General features: G+C 42.0%; 1 protein-coding gene across 1 annotated transcript in view; it reads left to right on the top strand.

The window, feature by feature from the left end:
* Positions 1-6,974: 6,974 nt before the first annotated feature.
* mmrn2a (multimerin 2a) overlaps positions 6,975-16,118 on the top strand; it is a 38,185-nt gene continuing 29,041 nt past the window's right edge. The window contains exon 1 of the mRNA XM_060926294.1: positions 6,975-7,415. Coding sequence (XP_060782277.1) covers positions 7,066-7,415 — 350 coding nt within the window. The 5' untranslated portion in view covers positions 6,975-7,065. The remainder of the gene's footprint in view (positions 7,416-16,118) is intronic.

The raw sequence follows: 16,118 nt of genomic DNA, 5'->3' as shown, positions 1-16,118 counted from the left end.
CTGTGGGGGGTGCTTCGGGAGTATGGGGTTCGGGGCTCTTTGCTAAGGGCTGTCCGGTCCCTGTACGAATGGAGCAGGAGCCTGGTTCACATTGCCGGCAGTAAGTCAGACCTGTTCCCAGTGGATGTTGGACTCTGGCAGGGCTGCCCTTTGTCACCGGTTCTGTTCATAATCTTTATGGACAGAATTTCTAGGCGCAGCCAGGGGCTGGAAGGAATCCTGTTTGGGAACCACAGGATTTCATCTCTGCTTTTTACAGATTATGTTGTCCTGTTGGCTTCTTCAAACCAGGACCTTCAGCATGCACTGGGGCGGTTTGCAGTCGAGTGTGAAGCGGCTGGGATGAGAATCAGCACCTCCAAGTCCGAGGCCATGGTTCTTGACCGGAAAAGGGTGGCTTGCCCTCTCCAGGTTGGTGGAGAAGTCCTGCCTCAAGTGGAGGAGTTTAAGTATCTCGGGATCTTGTTCACGAGTGAGGGAAGGATAGAGCGTGAGATCGACAGGTGGATCGGTGTGGCCTCCGCAGTGATGCGGTCACTTTACCAGTCCGTCGTGGTGAAGAAGGAGCTGAGCCAAAAGGCGAAGATCGATGTATGTTTAAAAATAAGAATATTCATAATTTCACACAATGAACAGGCATGACATAGCATCATGCAAACTTCATAACACAAAATCACACTGTGTCAAGCAACGGTGACGCATAAAAAATAACTTCACACAATGAACAGGTGCAATTTTGTTAACCACCAACAGTGACTTTAGTGGGTGCATTTTACTTTTTTTCCGATTTAGTGATACTCAAAAATGGCACGGCATCATGCAGTCTTCATAACACAAAATTACACTGTCAAGCAATGACACATAAAAGAGAACTTCACACAATGAACAAGTGCAGTTTTGTCAACCTACATGCAATGGTGGTACTACAGTAACATTTACAGATTAGTATAACAAATAGATTTATAGATATAACTCCTTCCATTGGTGCCACCACAATTTCAACCACTTCATAACTTTTATCCCCCTTTCCTTCACAATCCACCTGGAATAACATCCATCTCTCTCCATTGCTTTCCTTTCTACTATTCCTTCCCCATACACTGATTTCCCATGTTACTTTCCAGAAAACTGGTAAAGACCAGACAAAAGTTCTTCAAATCACAACAGGGAATCAATAAATATCATCAGAGCAGACTTGACCTCATTCTTGGCATTACAGTAAGGCAGGCCTACTGGGTTTGAATTAAATGATAGCTAACATTAAGCTAGCTGATACATCTCCTAACATTGACTAGCCAGCTAACTGCACGAACATTTACATTGGGCCAAAAAAACCCTCTGTCCTGTGGGGAAATTTTGGCTGACTTTCCGCTTCTTTGTAAAGAATGTCCTTATGTCCATTGTGTTTGGGGAGGGAGCAAATACTGCAAACAATTCATCATCAACCAAGAATACCCCATTAGGCTAAGCTTATTTCATTGTTTAGTTGAACATTAAATTTATCGTGGCCTAGGGTTAAATTTTGAGGGCATATAACAAAAGAATAAGGTTTTAGCAAAAGCTAGACATTGTGAGGTGGCAATGGGGATGACGTCACCACCTCCACTTTCGAGCAGCCTGCACCTTGCACCAAAGTTTCTCTGCTTGCCCTGAGATTCACTTCACTTGCGTGCAGTGAGTTGTTGTAGGTTAACGCCCGGAAAACCCGGAGTGGATTTTCAGTGGTATGTGTGTTCTCTTATTGATCAAGTGGAATGGATTCTTTCACGAAGCAATAGAAACGGCGCTGGGTGAACTAATATTTTATGTTAAATGTGAGGGGGTCCAAATGAAGAATTATGAAATGTGAAGGGGACACGTCCCCTTCACATTCAATGGTGGCGACGCCCATGCTGATCAGTGTATATTATCAGCTTTTTACTTCAGCTAACTTTTTACCTTGTGGGGTCATATCAATATTGCCACAAAATAAGCTAAATGACATAAAAAGTGTTGGGTGTGTGTGTGTGTGTGGGTGTGTGTGTGTTGGTTTAGTGACAACCTTCAGCCTGAAGCTGTGGTACTTCTGTAAATCTGCAGTGGATCTAGAGTAAAGATGAAGGCTTTTTGGAGTCTCTCTCTCTCTCGTATACACACACACACACACACACACACACACATGACTATAAGACAGATTTCCTGTAATATTTATTACATGCATTTTTTTTTTTGCAAAACGTAAGAAAATGCACACATGCATGGAATTTATGTTTATGGACAAGTCTCACTGTTTCTTCAGTAGATAATCTCACTTTCATGCTGTAGACACAGTCTTTATGAGATCGTCAATGACAGCGTAGTTCATGCTGGCTTCGTCTAGTCCAGAAGGAACAATCTAAATTGGGCCACCTTGCACAATAATTGTTACAAGCTATATACACCTGAGGAACATCCTACAGTATTTGTCAGAAAGAATCCAAAATGGCGAGGAATTGACCGAGAAGAAGCGATTTTTGTTGACCTGCTCATTAAGGCTTAACTAGTCCATAACTTCATTAATAATTGTAATTAAGCAAATCTGGGTAGATGTTATATGCACCTTAGGTACCCCTACCTTCATGCCAGAAAGAATCAAAATCGGTGAAGAATTGAGGGAGAAGACACGATTTGTGTGGAAACTGTTCACTGGGGCTTAATTACTCCATATCTTCATTATTAATTGCAATTATGCAAATTTGAGTCTATATGCACCCCAGGCAGGCCTACCTTCCTGCCAAAAAGAATAAAAATCGGTGAAGAATTGAGAGAGAAGAAGTGATTTTCATGAAATGTGGACGATGCCAGATGGATGATAGACGACGGACAATACATGATGGCATAAACTCATCACCTGTTGGCCAGATGAGCTAGTACCTGCTGCTGTAATCATTCTGGGACTGCTCATACCATACATCCTTTCAACTGCACACATTACTGTCTTTCCTCTTCTACACCTGTATATAGTAATGATTTTTAATCCCATTATTGGGTGCTTCCAGAAGACAATGGGTTCTCTATTGAATCTGGTCCGTCTCAAGGTTCAGTCTCAGGGAGTTTTTCCTTGCTGCTGTCACCTGTGGCTTGCTCATTAGGGATCAATATATAAATCTAAGCCCTGCGATGACCTGGCGACTTGTCCAGGGTTTACCCCGCCTCTTGCCCATAGTCAGCTGGGATAGGCTCCAGCTTGCCCACGACCCTGAACAGGATAAGCGGTTACGGATAATGGATGGATGGATGGATATAAATCAACTGCATCCAGATTTCTGTAAAGCTGCTTTGTTACTTTTAAAATAGGCTACACAAATAAAATGAAGTTAATTGAAACTATTTTAACATAATTACTTCTTATATACACTGAAATTCCCTTATCCTGTTCCCAATGAGTGTTTGCGATATAGCCAGAGAACGACCTGCTGGGCCAGCAACAAAGGAAGCTTGTTACAAAGAATTGTGAATGTTGGAAGGCAGTCAGACATTTCAGTAGCCCTCGGGTTAGTAAAATAAAACACTAGCACATGTGGGGCATTCAAAAGATTTCTTCATTTCCAAATATTGTTTCCAGGTGTGTTATTCTGCAAAGATTACTGGAAGATATGTAAAGTGCTGAAAGCAGTCGCCTCAGCTCCTGAACAAAAGCAAAGGACTCGTTATAGTGTACATGTGCTCCTACAGACATAGGAGACCTTTGAACTAATTGGCGTCAAATTGGAGCTTTAAAATGCTTCCATGATTTTGCTTGGCTTTGTATCATCACCTTACATGCGTTATTAATGATGCCCCAGTGTGTTTGTGGTTTACTGCTAAACGTCCCTCATATATCAGGTCTCTAATGAACCATACCCTAATGAAAATATGGCATATGGAGACCTCAATCACTCTTTGTGCCCTATATCATCAGGTTTGTAACCACTGTGTGACTCTGACCTGTGATATCTCAAAAGGTCTGAGACACTCCAAAGCATCATTTCCTATCTTCAATAGGAAGATGTATGTCAAAAGCGAAAGCACTCAGGGATATAGGTGTGACATTAAAAAGCGTGCCTCTGATTACTGGAACAGTTTACAATGGTAAATAAAGTCTTTCTGTTGGTAGATGTTTGTGCTCATGCTGACGTCACTTCACTCCCACTGTGAGGAACTAAAACAGTCCTGTGCTCACTGTACGTGAGAGTGCCGCCACCTGCTGTCCACTGTGTAGACTAGACATGCATAAAGCCTGTCCTAGAGGACAAGCTGGTGATTTTCAGACTCAAACATGCCTACTACTTCCAGTAATTTATTGGTGAGTTGAATCAGATGTCTTTGATGACAGAAATTAATAAACTCTGCAGGACTCTGGCCCTTCAAAACTGGAGTTGTGGACCTCTGGTGTAGACCTTCTTCTAATGCAGTGGTTATCAAACTTGCACTCAGGGCTCTCCACCTAGATGGTCCATCCCCATGTTGTGTGAGGACTGGTTTGAGAACCACTGCTCTAAGGCTACATCCACACGACAACGGCAACGAGATTTTTTTAAAAATATCGCGTCCACATAGGCAACGGATCAGTAAAATATCAGGTACATATGGCAACACAACGCTTGCTGAAAACGATGCAATACACATGCCACACCTCTACGTGCACTGTAAGATGGTCCCATCGGAGACACCAGAACAATAGAAGTATGACGCATGTGCATAAACCCCTTCTTCTGTAGCATCAGCCACATAAAGTTTTGATTATTAGTCAGTAGCGTAAAATAGTATCTATTGTCTAAGACACATGTATATTTCATATTAAAACGTCTATGTAAATTAATACATAGAAAGCCTGGCCAGACGCTGAACGTTCTTCTGCCTTCACTTTAAGAGAAATTCAGGGCGAGCATGAGCCTAGGTTCTTCCCCATCACTCACCCTGTCACACGCACACACCTTCTCACTCCCTATCCTATGGATATAGTCCCTTTAAATCACGTGCTCGTTTTTTGAATGGAGACGCAGAAAGAGGAATGAATGGGGGTAGATGGAAGCCGGTACGCCAACATTCTGATATCCTCCAGAATTCTTTAATGGTCCGGAATAAATTGAATGCTACACGTTGATGGATTACTTTGTTCTTCTACGCCCTTTTTGAGGAATGTATTGTTGGACTTAAACCAACATCTGAAGAGGTGAGATCGCTCCTTTTTTTTTTCCTTTTTATTTGTTGACAACTCGTATCGAGTTTGTTACACTTCTACCCGGCGTGAAGCACTCACAGTCATGTGGTTGTGACGTCATCGTGAACAAATCCATTCTACTCATCCAGACGACTTCGCAACGGCGCCGTTGCCAGATTTTTCCACTCTGGAACCCGTTCTCAAAAGATTTCGTTTTGGGGCACCCAAAACGCCGGTGCCTTGTGGACGCCAGGCCGAAACGATAAACAATTTTATCAGATTCACCTGAATCCGTTGCACAGGGCCTAAGGTGAAAGCATCTTGTGTAGTTGACAGTGATTACATGCACTCAAATCTGATTAAAGCAGTTAACAACATGTACACTCTTTCATTCATTCATCTTCAGTAACTGCTTTATCCTGATCAGGCTCATGGTGGACCCAGAGCCTATTCCAGGGACGCTTGGCACAAGGCTGGGATGCCAGTCTATCGCAGGATCATGCACACATGCATTCATAACTACAAGCAATTTAACAGAGCCAGTACAACCACAAGCATGTTTTTGGGAAGTGGGTGGAAATTTTGGAAAGACGGAGTGAACATGTAAAACTCCACACAGTAATCTGTGCTCAGGATTGGACTGGGCACACTGGTGCTGTGAGGAGGCAATGTTGCCCACTGTACCACTATGCCACAGAAACAGCACACAGTGGTGGCACAGTGGTTCAGGACTTGAGCAAGATCCTTAACCTTCAACTGCTCAGCTCAATGGTAAGTTGCTTTGAATAATAAATAAATAAATAAATAAATGTCATGTAAAGCCATCATCAAAAATCAAGAAACCCTGGATTTTAACTATGGTATTCCATTCAGGGTGTATCCCAACCTCACAGCCAGTATTCCTGGGATAGACCAGGATAAAAGAGATTACGGAAAGTGACTAAATTAGTTAAGTGCACCTTTATGGCCTCTTTAGTTTCTATGTTAAAATCTGTCTAGGAACTTACTATTTTATGGAAAACACTCCAAAATAAAAATCGTCCTTCCTCTGGCGTGTTTATCTTTTCAGAAAAAGAAAAAACAGGCCAAAGTACACAGTCACAGGGTAAAAACTCCAAGCTGATATGATGGAGATCTGTGGGAAACAACTGGAAATGTTTCTGTGTAAACTAATGCAAAACAAATAAAAGACCTACACAGTTTCATTATGAAATGTAAACAGCCACTATCTCTTTTCTACACCGCATAATAAGCTTCATTGTGTGTGTTTGTGGGAGGCAAAAGTTAGAAGACAAAAAAAAAGTAGAACAGACTCAAGAAAATACTGCACTGACACTACATGTTACTGCCTCTATCCTTCCTGTAGTACATCTCTGAATGTTCCTAAATGTCCAATCCTCCACTTATCTCTCAACATCCTTTTCCTGGACATGGCCAGCTTGGAGCACAGGAGAAGTGACGAGGACAGAAATTCCAGTGACCTGCCAAGAGAAATGGCCCGGTTTCCTCATTGGCCTAGCAGACCACCATGCGCGTGTGTGAGGGTTAGGGAAGTAAAAAAAAAAAAAGGCTGATCTGCAGGCTGGAGAGCAGCTCGGTTGCATTGTTTCAAGTTCTGTGACCTTTCCAGGGGGGTGGGGGAGGTTCATTTCCGTGGATTGTTACAGGACTTTGAAACCATTACAAAGAGGAGGAGAGGAGAGGAAAGGAGAGGAGGGGGGTTCTGGAGGAGTACACTTGGGGCCTGATAGGAGGCGGGGGGTACCAAGAGAGATTTTTGAGATGGGGAGGTGTGTCCAAAAAGCAACAACAGCTTTAAAGCAACTATTGCCTTCACTGAGGCATCAGGAGCTCAGAAGACAGCACACGTGTGTATATGTGTTTAGTGGAGGAGGCAAGCAGACATGATTGTGCTGAAAGTGTTTCTGTTACTGCAGGGCCTGCTGCTGGCAGCACGGTGTGACGTTTGGTCCAGAGATCAAGAGCTGAAAGATGGAGAGGAGGAGCAATTAAAGCACATGCCACACCAACACCAAAGTGATTGGGATCATAATGACCCATTTGGATATTTTCAAACAGGTCATCGCAGTGCTGGAGCAAAAAAAGAAAGCCCTGATGTCCCTGAAATGGTCCATTACCCACTGGAGCATGGGCGTGTTAACCCCAGTCATGAACATCCACCTGAGGATCTATCTGTGGATGCAGAAGATGGTTCAGCAGAGACCTCCAGCAAGAACACTCCAACACGCATGGGGTAAGTTTGTTTGTTTATTTCACCAGGGGAAACTTATCGCCTACTGGCTTTTTTCAATGTGCCCTGGGGGGAAAAACCCTAGACATAAACTTCCCCTGGGGGGAAAAACCCCAGACATAAAATGTATAATGATGCAAACCTCTGGAAGTATCTGCCATTCATTCATTGTTCGTTCATACCAATTACGAACCAAGCAGCTTCGTCATTCATACCAAGCAGCTTCGTCATTCTGTGCACACTGTATACTTTATATTTATTTAACTATTCCATACTTGGCTTACCTGGATTACTTTGCACTATGCACCTATTTTTGTTGTTTGCTTGTTTGTTTGTTTTGTGTCTACGCTTTATCTGTTTTGTACCATGAGAGCTAAGTGAACCGGAGTCAAATTCCTCATGTGTGTCCACATACCTGGCAATTAAAGTGTTTCTGATTCTGATTATTAATTCATGAAGCTACAAAGCCTGCTTGCTAACAAAAGCAGCAACGTGTTTCTTTTGCACAGGATTCAGGATGGGCAGATTAGAAAAAAAAAAGAAAAACATCCGAGTAATGTAGCTATGATATTATAGGTCATAAAAAGTGGACATACTGCTACATTTAGCAGCTCAGTATTTGGTTGGAGAGCCACCCAGCTAGAGCCAGAGCTGCTGGTCATGAAGCAAGAGCTGTGAAAACAAACAAAAAAGGACAAATAAGCAAAACATGGGTGTCTTCTGAGAACACCACCATCATTCTCAGGCCAAGTTTACATTAGACCGTATCTGTCTCGTTTTCTTTGCGGATGCACTGTCCGTTTACATTAAAATGCCTGGAAACGCCGGGAAACGGGAATCCGCCAGGGTCCACGTATTCAATCCAGATCGTGTCTGATCCGGTGCTGTGTAAACATTGAGATACGCGGATACGCTGTGCTGAGCTCTAGCTGGCGTCGTCATTGGACAACGTCACTGTGACATCCACCTTCCTGATTCGCTGGCGTTGGTCATGTGACACGACTGCTGAAAAACGGCGCGGACTTCCGCCTTGTATCACCTTTCATTAAAGAGTATAAAATTATGAAAATACTGCAAATACTGATGCAAATACTGCCCATTGTGTAGTTATGATGGTCTTTAGGCTTGCCATCCTTCCACTTGCAAGTGGTAAGTGACTTGCGCACAGCGGCTCAGTCCCGAATCACTGCTCGTGCACTTCACTCGCGTGCTCTGTGAGCTGCGCAGGGCCGGAGTGCGCACCCTCCAGAGGGCACTCGCTGTTCAGGGCGGAGTGATTTGGAGCGCAGCCGCTGAGGAGGAAGCGATGAGCCGCACTGACACATTTCAACTTACGTGCCGAATTAGTCATGTGATTAGCGTATCCGTGTATTGGCGTTGCTGTGTGCACGCGAATCGTGTATTGGCGTTGCTGTGTACACGCTAATCGTTTTTAAAAACGTTAATCTGATGATCCGCTGATACGGTCTAATGTAAACCCCACCTGAATCTCTCAGGCTGCCCACCTCAGGCAAGCAGTTATCTCCTTGATCTCTCTTGCAATCGCTGCTAAGTTGACAAGGAAGCTAAACAAAAGCTAAGAGTTCCAGTAGACATCTACATTTACCCACAAAGTCTCGGATGCAAATTCACAAATACAGCTGTTCTCAAGTTTTGCTCTTGTGATATGGAAATCTGCATCCCAAGAGTGTCAGAAGTGCACGCGTTTCCAAGCAGGTTTCCTTTAAGTTCTGAACCATATTCCAGCTGGGTTTGGCACTAGAACTGGAGTCTGGCAGACAATCACTATCTTAACTTGAGCACATGCATCATATCACAGAATGTTCTGGAACAAGACAAGCTCCCAAAGAGCCTCTTCCCAAACTGCTGCCATTAGTTCATCAGAATACAATCAACTTAGATGTCCAAGTTGAAAAAGTAAAAAAAAAATAAATAAAAAATACAAAAAAGGCCCACCTTTCCTTCCATTCTTGTAATGAAATACAGCCTTAAGATAAGGGCATGTGGTTCATCGTCTGTGCTGGAGAGAAGAAAACAAATAGGATATTCCCTGGTGTAGAATGTCCGTCAGTGACTATGCCAGTTCAAAATTAACAACTGGCCAGTTCTTGAAGCATTGAGGCCCCATGGCAGAGGGTGCAGGTGATTGCAAAAGGCTCTGTTTTTAAAAGAAAGGCATTTTTGGCCCCAATTTTGAACACGCTACAGTCTGGTTTTCAATGAATCATTTTCAAACTAAGCATAGTCTCAAACTTTAAAAGCTTCTCGGTGAAACACAGAGTAATCTGGAATAATTAGCCTTCAGAAAACTGAATGTTTATCATAAAAGTTAAGTGTTGTTGAGGAAGGGCCTATTAAAGAGCAGATGTAATTGGGGAGGTCCAAGCCTTCAGGGACACACATACACACACAGAGAGAGAGAGAGAGAGAGAGAGAGAGAGAGAGAGGCTTTTCACAATAATGTTGCATGCATGGGCATCTCTGAATGAGCCAGCAAAGGATCGGGACAATGACGCAGAGAATTACACAGTATAATTACAGAAAAAAAAAAAAAACTACAGTGAAAAACTGGAAGGTTTTAATGGTGGACTGGGGATGTAGAACTAACTTTTTGTGCAAATACCATTAACATTCTTCAACTCTACTGGACTGGAAAAGCGAATAAAAAGAGTTCTACCTTCTAAGGAAAAGTCAACATAAGTTCTACACCAGTGAAATGAAACCTTTTGGTGAATCAAATGGATGAGCATTGGGTAAATCAAAAACCAACACTGAGCCAACTTCACTACACCTCAAACTTCACTTCTGCTTTTAATTTGCCCCCCGTGATCTTTATAAACAGAGCATTTTGTTCTGTCTTCTCGTTCCTTCCCTTTGTGCCCTGTTGCTATGTTCCCAATCCCTTGCACTGGATTTAGTTAATCTGATTTTATTTAAAGTTAGGTCCCTGTATGTTGCTCCAACTTTGGAGTTGAGACAGAGACTTTTGGACAATTTATTTTCTTAACCAAGGTCTGAATACATCATAGTTGGTCATCTAGGTCAAACTGATCTTGTAGTTAAACCAACATTAGATCACTGTGTTGCAATTTAGGGTTGAACAAAAGAAAAAAAAACAACCTGATTTTATCTCTCCAGGATGTAGATATCTATTCCAACAGATATCAAAACAATGGCAAGATTGTAAGACACAGCTGTAACAGTAGTACACTGCGAAATGCAGTTCTCAGGTCATAACCAAGAGGAGTAGAAACAGACAGGAATGGATATTTGTGCACATGTTGTGGTCTGTGATTCTTCTATGAACATATAATGTTTTACTACAAGATAGATGTCGAATTTCTTTTTCGTGAGTAAATGAGGGTCGTAGGCTGAGGAGAGTCGAAAAGACAGACAGACACTGTCATACTCTTCCTTCCTGTGAGGAAGCAATGCATCTGGGCCAGGATAAACGGACAGAAACACAATGCTTATGAAGACACGCATCCATGAGGTCAGCAGGCAGCAGGAAGTGACTCACATGAGCATAGAGCAGCACTGTTGGGCTGCTCATGGTGAAACCAAAACATAAAGAACCAACAAATGAAAGAAAAGTCAATACATGTAATGAGGTATGTAAGACAGCAGCTTCCTCATACTACATTTTCCTTGCTTCTGGAATGCTTGGCAATCTGTTGTGAATGAGAAAGTAGGTAAAATGGGCAGAGGATGGGAAAAGAAGTTGCTGGAAGTATTCTATTTCATACTGTTTTTAACAAGACCATGCTGCCAAGATAAACTTTCTCCAATGTTCCCTCCCTTCTGGATCCAACACTAGTGAAAGAAGTAGCTCCTGATTTGACCAGGACCATATGTCTTCACATGATTCTTCCTCATGTCTCCTTTATTGGACTCAGCTGGATAAACCAGTGTGTCCTTGGGTCAAGGAAGTACGCAATTACTAAATGGTATATTGTGCTACAGAGCTTAGCTGCCCTGCTAGAGGTCATTACTAATGTAAAATAGATATCAGAATTCCTCATGATATTTAGGGCCTTGGTCATGCTATTAGTCCCAATTATGTTGCACAAGAGGTAAAACTGAAACATGCTTGTGTGTACCCAGTACTATACTTTTGTTTCTCAACCATTGGGCCATAGCCCACTAGTGGGCTGCAAATTTTTTTCAAGTTGGTTCATTTTTTTTTACTCGTAGTCGGGTACAATTGCTGGGTTGCATCTGACGTCACATCCGCCTCATTAAGCACGGTCACACAACAGCTCGTGATGCTTTGTGATGGGCTATCAATGAAAATGAGGCATTTTGGTGGCGATATTCATAAGTTAAAAGTTGTGGTCACACAGTAGGTGAACACTTGACTGTCATGGCTTTGCATGCTTGAACCTGGCGCAGCTCGAGCGGCCGCACGCACTCACGGAACACGTTGTGCATGTGCTTGGGACCCGATAGTTATGGGAAACATCTGGTACTGATTTGAGCGCAAATCAGCACGCGCATATATAGTACTGTTTTCACAGAGGCTTTGCAAAGCATTACCACCGTCACGTTTGTTTCTAGCTGCGTTTATAATGCTGTTTAAATATTTTGCTTTTGTAAATATCACGCCTGCTAATAAACACTCTTCCTGCACTTAGATCCGTCTACTGCCGTCTATCTCGTAGTGTCCTGATCACCAGATCTTTAACCCAGCCATATATAAAAAGTTGTACGCCTCCATGCTCTTCCAGGTTTTCATCTGTGTGTCCGTATAGAACGATGTCTGCAGCACCAGGTAGTTTGAGATGTCGGGGAATTCAACGGATGGATGATTTTCCAACTCGTAGGAAAAATCCTTCATTATTAGCGTGTAAGGATCTAATCCCATCGAGTGGTTTCTATATCCGTTTCTTTTGAGTGAACTACTTGGTTTTAATAACTTGCTTGTTTGCTGGACACAAACATGGCAATAAGTTCTTGTGTTAATGGACCAGAATCCACTTTTGGATCATTAATCCCTTTTGGCTGAGAATGCCCTGCATGCATGGTTTTATGTCGGCTTCTGGCACATCCATACAGTTTTAAATATAATACCTACAATTAAACAGTTTGTTTTTATTGCCTTGATTGAATTCCTGGGCTCCCATCTGTAACAGGGAGTGATGTTGCATCCCATTAATACACTTTACAATAGATTATTAGATTATAATAGAATAGATAAGCCAAAATAATTGGGGATTTTTTTTTTTATTGGGCCCCGACTTGTTACAAGTAGGAATAGGTGGGCCTCAAAGTGGAAAAGGATGAGAAACGCTGCTTTAGGGTATTAGGAAATCAGTGGCGGCTGGTAGTCTTTCAAACAGGGGAGGCTGGTCGGTTACGATATTTCCAGATTTTAATAGAAAAAACACATCAATTTTGCCCATATTCTTGCCTCTGATCTGGCTGATTGTTGGCAGGGTCACAAACTGTGAAATAACAGGTTCTTTTGGCCCATTAGCCTACTGTCCAGTATACATGATGGTGGTGTTGGGGAGGGGTATATTTTAACATTTTATATTTTAAAATTGTGGCATGTTGTTTAAAAATTGACCTCGGCTGTGTTTTTGTTTAAAAATGTTTTCCAAATTGTAGCTGTGTTTAATTCATATCCAGAAAAATATATATTCCAATATAATATATTCAGCATAAACATTTTAAATAGATTCTATATTGTTGGTCCATCCATGACATATTACTAAAGTAGCCTATTTACTGTTGTTGATGTGGGTCACTTGCTGTTAGCCAATTCACTTTCTCGTACCAGGAGAGCTGAAAGGAACGAGTATTATTCCCTACCTTTTTCACCAAGTCAATTTGAGGCGTTGGTCTACCCTCCTCTTTAATTTTAATTTTTTCCTTGAAAGGAAGACTGGCAAATGGCTTCGCCAAAATTAAATCAGCAATGCTTGACATCCGTGCGCAGCTTTCTTGCTAGCTGACTAGCCCCCTCAAGTACAAGTTCAGTCACTCTAATAAATGAAATTTCTGGAACTAAGATAGCAAACTTGACAACACTATATTTACACTTTATTTACAATGAAAATATATACAAACTAAAAAAGCTGGTAGAAACCGTATGTAATGAATGAAATCGAAATGTAAGCTGATCTCTTACAATACACCACAGCACTTGCGAATCCGCATGGGACTGAACTGATGTTGCCAGATACTGCTGACGTTATCCAGCCCAAAATATGTTCAAAACCCGCCAAAATGCACTTAAAACCGCTCAATCTGGCAGCACTGTGCTGCCTGTCTATAGTTGAAACGAGCTGTCAATCAAAGAAAATATCCGGCTGCTTTCACCAATCACCAGTCTCCTCGCGGAAACTGCCATGTCCCTCCCATGTGAGGCTCGGAGTCCGTAGGCGGGCATTTTCGCAGTATTTGTCCAATAGCCGTCTTGCATTTTGAGATTGAAAAGTGCATAGCTCCCAAATGCCGTTGAAGTCCACTGAGGCTGGGAGTCCGTGAGACTCCGTGGGCGGGCATTTTCGCAGTATTTGTCCAATAATCGTCTTGCATTTTGAGATTGACAAGCACATAGCTCCCAATCCACTGAGGCTGGGCTGCATTGCGCTGTCACGAGGGGGAAAAACTCACGCACACATTAGGCGAACTGGGGAAAGTTATAACGGAATGATTTCGCACTGTAGTTGGGTTGAGCACATATATTTCTATGATTCTCGATCTGAAATAGCAATGTTATAAGGTCGGCTATAACATAAGCCTAGCGCAATTCATCCTACACGATGTTCGTCATTTTTAGAGGAGGCTGAGCCTCCCTCGTTGTCTTAGAGCAATCGCCCGTGTAGGAAATCAAAAAGTAAACAATCACAGGGAGTGAGAGCTTAATGGGACCTAGTGCACATTATCCAGGCATCTGAATGAAGCAACAAGAAGACTCTTCTGTTTCAAATAAGAAGGTGGTGTAAACTCAATGTTTCTAAAATTCACTTTGCCTAGGCTTGTCAATGATCCAAGCAAAGTAAATGCACTTCCTTTGTGGCAAAGCTTGAAAATTTCAGCAGAATCGGGATACCGCTTACAGAGGCAACTGAAATTCCGTGAGACAAATGTTTACGGAAAATAGTCCAACGAACTTCGGCCAAATGGCACATCTTAAAATTCTCAGTGTTTCAGAAGTCTGTGTATTACACCTATACATGTTAGACTCTGCCTTCTCAGAGAGCATTTTGAATGACTCCAGTTCTTACCTGTTGGGACACAGCAGCCTACTAGAAATAAAGTCGTTTACAGAAAATGTCACATATGGAACCATGGGTTTGCATTGCATCTAGTGAGACTGACATTCAACATGCAGCTTGGCTCTTATGACACATTTAAACTATCAACTGTTAGTAGTCCAACCAACAAGAAATTTAGAGGCTATGCCCAACAGGCAAAAACTATGAACAGTTCCTATATGGCCCCATGTCTGCACGCAACACAGCATATGGCCAAATGGGAGGCTTTGAGTGACTGATCACATGGAAATAGATCAGGGAAAAAAAAAAAATTATGCTACCCAAGCTAGTCCTATATGAACACTATTAGAACATGTTGTGCTTTTGGTGATAAATATCTAACATGATCTAATAGGAGCTTAAACATGACTTTTTTTTTTTTGGAGTGGGACCAATAGTGAGACTAGGGCCACAGGATAAAGACACATGATATTTTGGTGGGAATAGCTGATGTGTTTGATACATGTTTATTGGTTTATATATGGTTTCCTGCAGCATTTGCTAGGTGACTTCACTGAAATTCAGGTGAAGGTCAGAAGTCATTAGCTTTTACTGAATTATGGAAATTAATTGTGCGTTCAAATAATTAATGGCCAACCAAGCACAATATTACTAGGAACAAGAAATAAGATAAAAAGAACAATTTTATTTTCAGGTTGCTTTAAGGGAAGCGATTATTAAGTACGTGACATGAAATTTCATTGTGTCTGCTGCAAGAAGACTCGAGAGGGTTTTTGTTTCACTGGATTTCAAATGAATAATATTAATTATCAGTCAAAAATCAAACAAAAAGAATAATGAGTCTTTTCAAATTGCACACACAGTGTTAAACATGGCTGCTGAACTGTACACAAAGATTAGCCTTCGATTCTCACACTCCCACACATACAAAAGGAGTTCACATTTGAGTGGGAACTGAACAATCCCACTGAAAACAATAGCCCACAGTGGAGTAAAAGATTTGGCCGATGATGACAGAATGCACATTGGCTTACTCATGCGCCCAAAGCAGTGAACAAGTAAAGATAAAAATTGTTATCTAAAACTCATTTCCCATTACTCCCACTAGAAATACATCAATAAAAGAGGTGAGTACAGACAGCACTTAGGCTCGGAGATCTATGATAGGGCGCAGAGCCCCCACTCGGTTTATCAGGGTTGGCAATCTGAAAGATTGTATCCTCCTCCTTATCCAACATAAATGAACTACAGCCAGATGTTATGATGAATACTGTTGTCTCAAACATAATACTTTGTGTCAGCTCCAGATAACTCCCTAATGACCCCAATTGTGTAGAGCAAGAATCCTTCAGCATCAGCATTCTAATTTCTCAATGGAGTTTTTGGATAGTAGGCAAGAAGCAGGGTACGGAAAGCTGTTTTTAGAAATCATGTCTGTGTGTGGTTTTTTTTTTAGCCAGGCATTAAGGTTTCCTTAAAG

The sequence above is a fragment of the Neoarius graeffei genome, chromosome 7, assembly GCF_027579695.1.
Source record: "Neoarius graeffei isolate fNeoGra1 chromosome 7, fNeoGra1.pri, whole genome shotgun sequence".
NCBI lineage: Eukaryota > Metazoa > Chordata > Actinopteri > Siluriformes > Ariidae > Neoarius > Neoarius graeffei.
This window is presented reverse-complemented; position numbering and strand designations above follow the sequence as displayed.